This window comes from Lissotriton vulgaris, chromosome 6 (genome assembly GCF_964263255.1).
Source record: "Lissotriton vulgaris chromosome 6, aLisVul1.2, whole genome shotgun sequence".
Lineage (NCBI taxonomy): Eukaryota > Metazoa > Chordata > Amphibia > Caudata > Salamandridae > Lissotriton > Lissotriton vulgaris.
In genome coordinates, this window is record NC_141694.1 from 36548305 (window position 1) to 36561967 (window position 13663).

The window sequence follows — 13663 nt, forward strand, 5'->3', positions numbered from 1 at the left end:
GTCTGGAGCATAGTGATCAGTAGGGTAGCAGGTGCAGTCGTAGAGCTGTGAGGGGCCCTCTTCATTGTGTTATCGATATTCTTTAGTATCCAGCAGCAGCATTGGGTTGCCTTCTGTCCGAAATTGCATGAGGGGGCATGCCAGTCTTCGTATGCCATTGCTTCTCCATTGGTTTGGTGTGGGCACTTGCTTTGGCAGGGCCTAGGCTCTAAAACTAGTCCTTATTCGCAGACCGCCTGACTGATATCTTAGTTGGCTGCAGCCCAACTGAGATAAGTCTCTGAAGCTAGTCATCGTTCACAGACACCTGACGCCTGTCTTATCTGGCTGCACCCAGACAAACCTCCCCACTCATGGTAAGATCATATATCTTGACCATGCGTACGGGCCTCCTTAGCCGTAGTAGCCTCTAAATGCAGTGTTCAGAATGTCTGTGTTTCGTGTTAGGTGAACTGCAGCCAACCCTCACGTCTAAACTCAGTTACACTCTTCACTGTTGATGAGATTGTCCTGGACATTCAGAACCCATAGTGTAAGTGTCACTGAAGCCATAAACCGTGGTTTGCCCGCACCACCTATCCAGGACGAAGGCTCACAACCTTTATATGGTTCACTTACTGTGATAGAAGATATTGTAATCTGATTTAAAGCACCCTGTTTTTTCCATTCACATATTAGCTACTGGGCGAACTGCAAAGCAACCTTGGGTCGATTTATTTGGACAGGGTAAGAAGTAACTTGTTCTCCCAATAAATGGAACTGATGGCTCTTTGGAAACCGTTAGAGGAAGTACATCTTTATTTTCTCAAAAATGTATTCCAGTGGCCTTTATGTCATCTTGCAGGCTTTAGGAGTTGGGGGTCTCTCTCTCCTAGACCCCTATATTTGAGAATCTAGCCAGGCCACCAGCCGATCCACGATTTTTTCTGAAATTGAGTTCTGTCTCCCATCAGGATCAAGAGATTGTGTTATAAGTTCTCTTTCCTTCGCTATGCCGGCACACGTCTCCATCACCAGGATGTCACTAAAGCAGTATTACTTTACCTCTACTAGTCTGCTGCCTTTTTTTCCGAAAGTGAGACCCTGTTGATTTACAGCTGTTAGATGTGACCTGAAGACTCATCGTCTACTTCTAGCAGGTTGAGGTGCATGGTCACCAGGCAGAGCAGCTAGTCCTCTGTTGAGAGTAGATCTCACAGGGCCTAAGGCGGTTTCCTGTTTGGAAGCTTTGAAGGTAGTCCAACTTCTTGAGTTACTCTGTAGACACACTCTGTGGCTCAGGAATCTACAGTACAGCTCTTCTTTTTTCTGCTTTTGGTATTTAGGGCAGTTTATTTCATTTTGCTATCCCAATAGAAATGTGCTTCCAGCATTCTTGAGTTATTTGGGTTTCTTGGTAAGAGAACCTGGTGTTATTTCTTGGGTATATATTCCTTTAGATAGGACTGCTGATCTTCATTACTGTCTCCCTAGCATCCAAGTCGGAGTTGAGTGGTATTTTGTAGATACTTTGGATCTGGTGTGGACTTAGTTTCTCTTTATGACTGATCCAAGAAGAGATGGCCTCAGGGCAGGTACCTTCTGTATTTTTAGCTTCACAGTAAAACAAAAGGATGTTTGTCCAGGCAGGTGACTATGGTAATAGTTTAAACTTGTTTTACTATACTACCTTTACTCTTTACTGGAGAAGTGTGGCTCAATGATTAGAGCGGCAGACCCTGATGCAGAGGTCTACCCCATGACCAGGGTTCAATTCCCTCCTCGGCGGGTCTTGGGCTCAAAAATTCCACGGAGCTGATAATTCTAGCCTCGGTGCCTATTCCAATCACGGAGTCCCACTCTGCAACTCTGGGCAATAGCTTGCTTAATCTCCACAACGGCCCCCACAACGCTAAGGATGCCTGGCCTCCACCTTGGGGGTGCCCAGGAGTGGACGCCTCACAGGGAAAGCCAGGACGGGTTCCACAGTGGTATTCGTACAAGCGCCTTGAGACCCTTGCGGGTGAGTAGTGCGCTATACAAGTATCAATTTACATTTACATTTTTACAAATACAAAACATGGTTTAATGTTAGACGTGGTACGACTATTTCTACATCTGGTCACAAAACTTGTTTGTTTTTAATTTATCGCCATTTCCTTGTAAGTCTGAATCTCTCTGTCCTTTTTTGTAGATCTTGGCAGACAGTCAGTTTTGACAGAAAACCTGCATCGTTCATCAGGATTGTTGGAACCAACAACACTGCAAATGAGGTATGTGGTAAAGGTTAAACTATGTTTAAATCATATGCCGGGGCCTCAGCATGATACACTAGAGTTCCTCATACTCAACCCTCAGCCTTCGGGGTGGGTTCAAGGAAGGAGACATGAAGCATCTCTGTAGTATATTTGTGCTTCCTTCAATGTGGCTACTTGGTGTCAGTAGTCCTTCCTTTGTGTTCCCACCTCCCAGCCTTCCCAGCTAGGAGTAACGATCTGCTGTGCTATCTTAATAAATCTATCTTGTAACCTGAAGACGTATCCTGCTGCTTACCTAACCTACTTACATGAGTCTCCCTGGTCCTTCGTACAGCTGGCGGGTGCAGCCATACAACCTGCCTCATAATGTGTACCCTGTTGGGTGTGTGTAGCGGGGAGCACAGTAATGGGCAACAAACGGGTTTTGGTACGTGCAGGCTTTATTTGCTGGAACAAAATGTCAGTACAAGTTTTCCTCAGGTGGGGTCGTCTCGGTGATCGACTTCTATCGGGACGCTGCTTCCTGAGGGTAGCCTCCGCCTTCTTCCGGATCGGGCTCCGTCTCGTTTCCCCTTGGTCCGTCTCCGTGGTTACGCTGGACGCCGCCTCGGAAGAAGAGACAAGAGAGGGCGCCTCAGTACTAGGTAATAGCTCGCTAGTCAGGGGAAAGGAGTGATGGGAGCCACCGGTGCCTATATACAACAGGTGAAGGGACGGGGAGGGGAGGCTGGAAGGGTTCCCGGGGAAAAGGAAGGGACAGGAATTCATTCACACTCGGTTCCCTCTCCTCTTAACCCAGCCCGAGATACGATCATGTACCTCAGTAAGCCGCACGCCTCCAGGTCGCGTGCGGCTGGGCGGCTCGTGATGCCGTTGGCCTCCTGGCTCCCGCGCCGTTAACGGGTCTCGCAACTCCTCCTCTGCCTCGGTAGATGGTATTCCGGGTCTTTCCTCTTCTGTAAATCCTTCGTTTTGCTCTCTCCACCACTCGTCTCTCCGCTCTGCGTCCTCCACTCCAACTCCCACGCCGGTGAACAAGCACACCTGGCTCACCTCTCCTGACGTTTTTACTTCCTGTCGAGGCTCCTCCTTTGCCCTGGAGCATTTCCAGTTAAAGGGCCAGTCCACGCTGTCTTCCTCATCGTAGCTATACCACTCGGCCGTCCCCGACGAGACCATTGGCTGTGAAGGCTGAAAAGACAGGAGGGGGGTCACAAGGTGAATACCCGCGTGGGGAGGTACCAGCCTTCGAGGGGACTGCCGGCAAGCCGTCCCCGTTACAGTGTGTTAACCTCACACCAATCCAGTTAAATAATAGATTTAAGAGAGTGAGATTCTGGCTGAGTGCCATCCTACCAGTAACTCAGGAAAATGGAAGTCCCCTTCCTTAATTGGCTCCTGGAATTTGGCTGAAACCATTAACAAGCCCAACCTACTGTGTCCTCTTCATACTTACTTTCTGTGCCTGGTAAAACTGCAGTCGGGTGGCATATGGTTTATGCATCTACATTCATCTGGGGAGGAGGAATGTGTACACTGCTGAACTCGCAAGTCACAAAAAAAAAAAAATCACAGTAATGATCAGTTAAATGAAAACATGGGATAATCTTAAGGCAGACCTGCCAACCACGAAACCTTTCCACCTTGTGAGAGAGAAAGTTGGGCCTGGAGGCGGCAGGGCTTGAGCAGTGTCTTCTCCCTAACCAACATACATACAAACAGGCTTTTGAAACCGCCTTCCCAATCTTGGGGGAGTTGTAAATCCTGTAATGTATGTTATGGAGGTGCTGAGCCTCCACAATTAAGCTAGAAGCCTACTGTATGGAGGGGTCTCCTGCTCAACTTCTGTTTGTGGTGTGAGTTTGGCTGGTCTTCAGGTGACCGGTGAAGAGAGCTGGTATTGTGTGACCAATGGCAGACCGTCTGAGTTGGCAGGCCTGTAAAGCCACTGCCATCCAAGCTCCGTTGTTTACAGCCTGACTCGTAGTCTTATAAACTTGCGTATCGTAAGTAACATGATAAATAGAAGGTCCTTTCAGAACTCTTAAAATTCTCTCCATCTGATCCTGCCTGATGGCCTTTTGATGGACTCTGTTTGTTCGCTCCACAGGGGATCTTCCAGCCGTGGGAGGAGAGTGCTGCCCTTTAATGTTGGCTCTATAAAAAGCTCAAGTCAAGGCCTTTTCTTTACGAACTATGTGTATCTTGACCTATGCGCCCCCTTCTGACACACTTGAATCGTTCTGTTAATTGCTGCAAGGACTATCCGGTGAATGAAGGTCAGAAGCCTGACAACAGCATGAAGCACTGCCTTCCACACAGCTGGAGTGTATTCAGGCAGCCTGTGGCCACAGGTTGTGTGGCCTTTCAGAGTCCTGGATGCTCTGCTCCCACTCACTTAGTGGGCCTGTAATCTTTTCAAATATATTTCAAAGTAACACGTTTGTTTGATTTCTGGCGTGTTGTAGCCTCACCTGGTCTCTACAGACAGGAATTTACTTCACAGCAGTGAACCTTATGAAAGAAAAATAAATGACTGATTATACATTCCTAAGAAACCTAAATGACCACAGTATAGGTAGAGAGTAAACTGATGACTAAGCAGAACTAAAAGCCCCCCTGCTCTTGAGCGCCCCGTATGATCCACGCAAAGGCATCTACTCACTGGATTTTCCACCATTACTGCTTGTAGCCTTATGACCATTTTTTCCAGAAAGCCAAAGTTTAGTGGGTTTGTAAATCGAACCAGAAACCCTCTTCCACATCTTATTCAAAGATGTATATTGTAGACATTTTAAGTTCGTCGTCAGTGTTACTGAGTATAAATAGGATTCGATTTCATGCATGTTTTATTTTATAAAAACACAGTGTTTGGTGTTCTCTGACTGACTGTCTTAAAAGTCTGTTTCTTAAACATCAAGATGGATACGCAATGTGGTTTGACACGGCAAACATCTCAAAAGTAAGGTTTTAATGCTTTCAAGAAGGCTGCTCCATTTCTTCAAGCAATGAGGTGGCCATCCTGAAAGTAGGAAAACGTTGCTATTCTTCAAGATGGCTGCTGTGTTATGCAATCCGGTGGCGATCTTGAAAGGAGAAGAAGTAGACTTTCAAGATGGCTGGTTCCACTTCTGGATTTGCCTTTGCTGGCTCATTTTAAAAGCAAATGGCAATGGTAAAGTCGGTAGTGGCAGTAAGAGCAGAAAGGGCCCATGGCGGAGCGAGAGAAGATTGGGGAAATGAGTGCAAGCAAGTACATGATAGTACTGTAGGACAACATCCAGGTCATCACCAAGCTGTCTGGTACCAGCCACATCCTGGAGGATCTCATCACATCTCCAGGGTCATCTTCAAGGAGTGAAATCAAGCAGTTTCCTTTGGTAGAGCTACTGAGAAAATACGCCCAAATACTGGTATTGGGCACAAAGCTTAATTAAGCATAAACATGAACAAAAACAATTTTGTATCTAAAATATATGACATTTATTAAAACAAAGCCTTATTAAAACATATAAAAATACATTCTCATTTCATAAAAAGATTTTTCGAACAGCAAAAACACAGTCACAGCTCATATAAGCAATAACAAATTATCAGACTGTAATCACTAATCCAAATTAGAAAAATCACCTAAATTAAAACAGGTTATGCCATTAAAAAGGGGGGAGAGAGACAAACATATTCATCAACGATTTGTCATAAAGATAAGCACATCAAAACCCTCATTTAGGCTCAATCCTAGACCCGTCTCTTTTTGTTGTTCTTAGGGTGAGCTAGATTGTTCGATTGTGCGATAATGGGCGTCGACGCGTTTCGATGGACTCTTTCAGTAATATGCCATCTTTGTCAAGACTAAGAAATATGTATCTCCTATTGTGTGGCACTGGATGGTTGCCTCATACAGGGAAATCCTTATTGCATATCCATTTTATATAGCTTCGGATTTATTTCTGTTTTTGTGTAGTTGCATCCTTGTTTTTAATTAGTTCTGATGCTCTTTATAAATCTCGCTTTTTGGTGGCCTTATTCAGATTCATTCAGATTGGCATTTAGAAGATATTTATCTCCTTGTAATAAAAAGCAATTATTCCGTGGTTATTAGTCTTCTACACGGCACTGGGGCACGAGGTCCTTTGTCTCGTTATTCACCTTTATTCTGTAATCTAGTAACAGAGTACGTTGGTCCTTGGGTCGGGTGGATTGGGGAGACGCCTTGTTGACCTTTCGCTCAATTATTTTAGCGCTTTCGTAAGGTGTTTCAATCTCTGTTCAGCACCCGTGTCCCGCACGTCAGCGTTCGTCTGTTTCTTCGAAAAAAACTAAAGGAGACCTTCCGGCGGCTTAAAGTCTTCCTCAAGTGAGCAGAGGGAAGAGAGCGGAAGGAGAGGTTGCATTGAATGCATCACCCAGAAGGAAGAGACAAAGTGGGGAACGTTCGCTCTAAGTGCCCAGAGCCCTGGAAGGAGCAGGACATGCCCTCCCATAGAGAGCCAAAATAAGAAATGAAATGTGGAATAAAAATAGTTCTATGACATCAGCAGTGAAAGAGTATGACTCATTCAATCAAAAAAGAGGGTAAAGAAGATACTTTCCTGGATTGGCTCAAAAACAGGAATAGAGAGGAAAGACCACTGAGATGCACAAGAAAGCCACCCAGTCATGAGCAAGGGGATGACCCAAAGCCCATTGTAGGACTGCATACAGTTCTCTCTGTGACAGACAGCGGAGCCTATCTGTAGCAAGACTACAAAAAAACCCCACCAAATTATGCCATTATTGGTAAGTTGTGAATCTATCTTGGAATCAATAGATCAATCTGTAATAGTGATTAGACCAGAACTATCACAGAGGCATTTTATAAAAAAAATATTTGGTTATCTAGTTTTTTCTTACAAGAAACACTTTAGTTTTGAGGTCTGTGAGTTCCTAATCATTGACAGTGGCAGTTACAGGCTGGATCTGATTTAACCCTTTCGCTGCTGATGACGAGCTCAGCTCGTCATCACCCACGGGTGTCGTGTGCTGATGACGAGCTGAGCTCGTCATAAGTGAAGCAAAAGAGCAATTTGCAGCACAGCGCAAAAATCCCCGCAGCAGCCATGTGGTTAAAAGCTATACAGTATCCAGAACAAGCAGCAACCTAAAACCTTGTCAGTGTGTGGCACAAGCAAGTCCCAAATTAACCTGTGCTCAACCCTCCAGTAGCTTGGCATAGAGCAGTCAGGCTTAATTTAGAGGCAATGTATAAAGTATTTATGCAGCACAAAACACAACACAAGAAAAATCCCACACTGATTTAGAAACATAGAAAAAAATGTAATGAATAACACAAGACCACACATCAAAAAATCAAATCCGTAGAACCAGAGATATGCAATTTTAAAGATCTAAGTGAAAATAGCACCAAAAAACACAAAACACCACTCGCTGCTATATGGTCGTGCAACACCTGGTGAAAGTCACAAGTTCATGCCAACTGCGATGGAGTGTAAGTTGGATATAGAGACCCACTAAAATATTACCTTCTCAGTACAGCACAAATAGTCCCTTTCACGGTGGAGAGGGCTGCAAGGAGCAGAGAGCAGAGAAGTGTTGTTGACAGTCATTGATGTAGAGCGAAGAGCAGGCCTGGCTGAAGCGCGACCATCCTGTTGTCATCACGAGCGAACAGGCTGGAGCTTTGCGGTGGTGCTCCCCGCGAGGGGCCGATGCTATAGCACGAAGAGTCGGGTTGACAGACCTTTGCGTTGGCGGACAGTGCGAGTTACAGGGCTTTGGTGCCAACTGGTCAGATCGCGTTCACGAAGAGCCCAGAAACTTCAATTCAGCCTCTCTGAGGGTACACCAAAGGTCCAGGACTTGGAGACCACCGCTTGGGGAGTCAGAGGCTTGCTCCAGCTGGATCTGCGTGCTGGTGCAGGTGGTTGGGGGCCTGTAATGTCCCTGTGGCTCTAAACAGGAGGCCAGCAGACTAGCCCTTGGAGTCGCTCTGGGAGTCCTGCTTCAGGTGCAGGTCCATATCCCTCTAAGTAATCCAGCAGGGCAGCAGCCAGGCTGAGTGGCAGTCCTATCAGCAGAACAGCAGTTCTTCTTCCTGTGAGAGTCTCTACAGGTCCAGAAGTGTACTGAAGAGTTGGTGTCTGATATCCAGGATGTATACCAGGTGCCTACTTTGAAGTAGGTAAAGCTTCTAGAGTTTTCCATTTGAAGTGCACAATATGTTTGTCTCCCCTGGCTCCAGGATAACTACAGGGGATATGCAGCCCTTTATATGGATGTAGGAAAAGCCCTATTCAAGTTTAAGTAGAGTCGGTCCAGTTCCGCCCTCTTATCCTGTCATTGATGTCCCATCCAAGTACACCTAAGCTCTCTGTTGTATGCAACTGTGTAGGAGGAGTACAGAAAGTCCAACTCTCGGCTACATTGTGTAATTTTAAAACCAGACTGTGAGAAGTTGGCCTGGTATATGATGCTCACTAGTTCTAGTGATCACCTTGTACCATGCCAAGCAACCCTTATGATGATTGGTTGTAAGTCAACCTTATAGACCAGCTATCCTAGTAGCGTGGACAAAGCAGTCTTAGGCTAAACTCTGTAAAGGCATGTGAAGCAAGCTGTTTTACCATACACAATCCCCTTGAATACCAAATGAAAGGACACCACACAGATATATATTGAAAATATATATATATTTATTTACTACAAAAATCCCCTATACTTTTTATGAGCACAGAAGCAAATGCGTTAAAACAAAACACTTTAAATATACAAAAGCTGCACAATATGGATGAGCCCTAGGGGCCAACTAAACCATATACTAAAATAGTGGTATAAGTACCACCAATCGAAAAGGAAGTAGGCCTAGGGCCTGGGGAATCGCTGGAGCTGATCAGGACTAGCAGTGACTAAGTCGGGAAAGGCCCGCGGGACTCGGGTGCAGCGCTTAAAGCACACGCATACACCAATGCAAAGTCAATGGTGCGTAAAAGTTACAAAGTTACTGAAAAGGGAACCTTCCGGATGACCTAGAACCTAGCAACTTGGAACATAGACACTAGAGGTGTATTGCTACACAGGAGCACCGGAGTGCCAGGGTTACCTCACCCACAGGAAGCGGGTGCATATGTCTTAAAGTGTGTCGGGTTTCGTCGCGCTGGTCTATGGAGCCTGTAGATGAAGGTGCTGCAGGCGGGTCGTCGAGGAGAGTTCCGGTGGATCCAAGGGTGGATCTAAAGAGGTGAAGACCTGAAAGCAGAGGGGACAATGTTCAAAGTCACTAGCCAGTGACTACCGTGGAACCAGGATGGAACCAGGCGATGTCGGACGCAAACAGGCGAAGAGGTGAAGATTGTCTCTGCAGCCACGTGGACACGAAGAGGTCGAGGACGTCCAAGCGTCGGTCACGAGCTGTCCCACGAAGGCTCTAGCTGATGGCGGTGTCAGCTTCTTGATCGGAGCAAACAGGCCTTGGCTAATGCAAGCCACGCAGGAAGTGATGCAAGCTTCTCACTCTGACCAGCAAGGTCAGAGGGGGTGGTCCTTTTTACAGGAGCGAGGGCCAGTCTGGAGCAACCAGACCAGCGGTGTAGTTTTCGGATTTCGTCGCCAATATGGCCACTAGCCAACGGACTAGTAACCGGGATGGCGCGTCGAGTGGCAAAGTGCAAAAGGGCCCCACGCAGATGGTGGAGATGCTGGGGGGCTGATCTTCGGTGCAGATGCTGCTCGGGGCTGGGGCTTCTCAAACCCCAAAGCACAGCGTCGAGGTGTAGTGTAGTTCCTATATTCCCAATAGGCTCTGCGCATTGGAATAATATATTCAGCAGTGTAGACGTAGGACTGAGGTCGACTAGGTCTCTACTGACTATATTAGACTTAAGGTTTGCCAGCTAGCTCAGAGGTCATTAGAAACTTTCTCGAATAAACGAGGAGGAGTTTAACCTCCCTGGATAGACAAGAAGGGATTAGCTTCCGACAACCATATAACATGACAACTTTGCTCCCTCTGAATAAGAGTGTATCTCTAGAGTCGTGTGAAAGCAATAGACAGCTATTTCACTCAGTCAAATGTGCGTTCTTAGTTTCACCAGAGTGCAGAGAAGAGAGAGACGGGCGTTTTCAATAAAAGGTATAATTTATTGAGCAGTCTTCCTTGCAAGAGAAATGAATTGCCACAATTGTAATACTTAATGTAAAGTAAAGTGCGTACAGTAAAAGGAGTATTATGAAATAATACTGTAAAAGCATTGATATGGTTTCTTAGCCATAAGATACTTAAAATGGATAAAATCTATACATACATATATACATTGACTAACATACTCAACTGGTGCTTCTAGATAGGCCTGACCTAAGCCTAATACGTGGGAAGGAGTAAGTAAGTAGCAGTTTAAGTTAAGTTGGTTTTGCCAAGAATCTGACTCAAGAATTCTCTTTAAGGGTTTAGTCAGCCCCGTACCTTGGTAATCGAATGTGGGAGGTTTGGTATCTCTTTCCTCAGGACTCGATATTCCAGCAACCCGCAAGGGTAGGCTGGAAACGCCGGAGCTGGATTTTCTCGGCAGGAGAAAAGACAGCGTCTTTCTCAGCGCTTCAAAGAGGAGGGGCAGCGTCCGTTGGCTCTCGCATCAGCTGGGCTCTCGGGCAAGTAGATAGCTGCTCTGCTCCAAAACCACCACCGTGTGTTTGCTTAAGGCAACGTTGGTATATTTATCAATCAATCACGGGTTTGTTAAAGCGCGACTACTCACCCGTAAGAGTCTCAAGGCGCTAGGGGTGGGGTGGGTGGGGGGGGCGGGGTGGGGGGGGTGCAGGTTCCATTCCATCAAGGAGGGGGTCTGTCGAAGAGCCAGGTTTTGAGGTTTCTTGCGAAGATGGGGAGCGATGTTGTCTGAGGTGGAGCGGAAGGGTGTTCCATGCTTTGGTCGCGAGGAAGGAGAAGGAGCGGCCTCCCGATCTGGTCTTTCTGGTGCGGGGGACCACGGCGTAGGAAAGCTGGGCTGATCGTAGGGTCCTTTGGGGTGCGTGAAATTTGAGTCGGCTGTTCAGGTATGCTGGTCCGGTGCCGTGGAGGGCCTTGTGTGCGTGGGTGAGCATCTTAAATGTGATTCTCGCCTCGACGGGGAGCTAGTGGAGTGTGCGCAGGTTCTGGGAGATGTGGCAGTGTTTTGGCAGGTTGAGGACCAGTCTTGCGGCGGCGTTCTGGATGTTCTGTAGCTTGCCGATGAGGTTTTTATTTATTCCGGCGTAGAGTGCGTTACCGTAGTCGAGTCTGCTGGTGACCAGGGCGTGAGTGACTGTCTTTCGGTGTTCGAGGGGGATCCATTTGAAGGTCTTACGAAGGAGGCGGAGGGTGTGGAAGCAGGAAGATGAGACAGAGTTGATCTGGCGGTCCATTTTGAGCTCGGAGTCCAGAATGATTCCCAGGTTGCGTGCGTGGTCTGTGGGGGTTGGCGGGTTTCCGAGGGCGGTGGCCCACCAGGTGTCGCTCCAGGCATCGGGGTTTGGGCCCATGATGAGTACTTCTGTTTTGTTGGTGTTTAGTTGTAGGCAGCTTATTTTCCTCCATTTGGCGACGGCTTCCATGCCTTCTCGAAAGTTGCGTCTGGCCGTGTTGGGCTCGTTGGATAGGGAGAGGATGAGCTGGGTGTCGTCTGCATACGACACGATGTTGAGTCCGTAGGTTCTGACGATGGGGGCAAGTGGAGCCATGTATACGTTGAAGAGCGTCGGGCTGAGGGAGGAGCCCTGGGGGACTCCGCAGGTGGTAGGTGTGGGGTCCGAGAGGAAAAGGGGGAGTCTGAACCGCTGCGTCAGAGCAGATCCAGTCGAGGGCCTTGTCCTGGATTCCTGCATCGTAGAGTCTGCGTATTAGGGTGCGGTGGGAGACTGTGTCGAACGCCGCTGATAGGTCGAGGAGGATGAGGGCTACTGTTTCTCCTTTGTCCAGTAAGGTGCGGATGTCGTCTGTTGTGGCGAAGAGGGCGGTTTCCGTACTGTGGTTTTTTCTGAAGCCGGATTGGGAGGAGTCGAGGATGTTGTGTTCTTCAATGAATGTGGCGAGTTGGCTGTTGATGGCTTTCTCAATGACTTTCGCTGGGAACGGGAGCAGGGAGATGGGTCTGTAGTTTTTGAGGTCGGTGGGGTCCGCTGAAGGTTTCTTTAGGAGGGGGTTGACCTCGGCGTGTTTCCAGTCGTCGGGGAACGAGGCGGTCGCCAGGGAGCGGTTGATGGTTTGGCGGAGCATTGGTGCGATGGTGTTGGCGGCTCTGTTGAAGATGTGGTGGGAGGCAGGGGTCCGTGGTGGCCCCTGAGTGGATTGACTTCATTGTCTTCAGTGTGTCTTCGGTGGTGAGGGTTGTCCAGTCATTAATCGCTGGTTTCCGGGTGTCGGGGGTGGTTGGTGAGAGTTCAGTGTGTTGGTTGTTGTTGTCGTAGATGCTCTTGATTTTGTGGTGGAAAAAGATGCTGAGTTTGTCGCAGAGGTCTTGTGAGGGAGGGATGTCGGTAGACTCGCTGGTGGGTTGGCCGAACTCCTTGATAATGCTGAAGAGTTCCTTGCTGTTGTGTGCGTGGGTGGAGATTCTGTCTTCAATCGCTTTTTTCCTAGTTTCTCTGATGAGTTGATGGTGGGCGTTGGTGGCGGCTCTGAAGTTGTTGTGGGCTTCTGTGGATTTGGTGTTTCTCCAGGCCTTTTCGAGGCAGCAGCATGTGCGCCAGGACTCTCGAAGTTCGGTGGAAAAACCATCTGGCTTTCTTGGCATGAGTATTGTTGTTTTTCTTGAGGGGGGCTATGGTGTCGGTGCTGTCCGAGATCCATCTATGCAGGGTTCGGGCTGCGATGTTGGGGTTGTCGTTTTCCGCGATGGTTGGGGTGGAGTTGTTGAGTGAGGAGGTGAGCTGGTCATCGGTGATTTTGGTCCAGTTTCTTTGTGGAAGCAGGTGCTGGTGTCTGTGGATGGTGGGTGTTCTGAAGGTGAAGTGGACGCAACGATGGTCGGTCCATGGGAGTTCGGTGGTGTGGCTGAAGGTGATGGAGTTTCCTGTAGTGAAGAGGGGGTCGAGGGTGTGTCCTGCTGAGTGCGTGGGCTCGGTCAAGATCTGGCGGAGTCCAATGTTGTGGAGGTTGTTCAGGAGGCATGTGGTGTTGGGATCCAGTTGATTGTCGAGGTGGAAGTTGAGGTCTCCCAGCAGGGTGTAGTTGGTGGATGCGATGGCCTGCGGGGAGATAATGCCCGTGATGGAGTTGGCGAAGGGTCCGCGGGGTCCAGGGGGTCGGTAGATGAGGGTTCCTCGGAGGGCGGCGGTGGGGCTGGCCAGTATCTTGAAGTGAAGGTGTTCCATCAGTTCTGTGGACTCGTCAGGGAGTGTGCTCAGGCAGAGGCTGGATTTGTGGACGATGGCGATTCCTCCTCCTGGGTGGGTGG

The 13663-nt window shown here is 48.1% G+C and overlaps 1 protein-coding gene across 2 annotated transcripts in view; it reads left to right on the top strand.

Annotated features, from left to right (window-relative positions):
• Nucleotides 1-13663, top strand: part of BTBD9 (BTB domain containing 9) — a 980923-nt gene that overhangs the window by 900911 nt on the left and 66349 nt on the right. For both annotated transcript variants that reach the window (XM_086925891.1, XM_086925890.1), the window contains one exon: nucleotides 2174-2252. In XM_086925891.1, the coding sequence (XP_086782017.1) occupies nucleotides 2174-2252 (79 nt within the window). The remainder of the gene's footprint in view (nucleotides 1-2173; nucleotides 2253-13663) is intronic.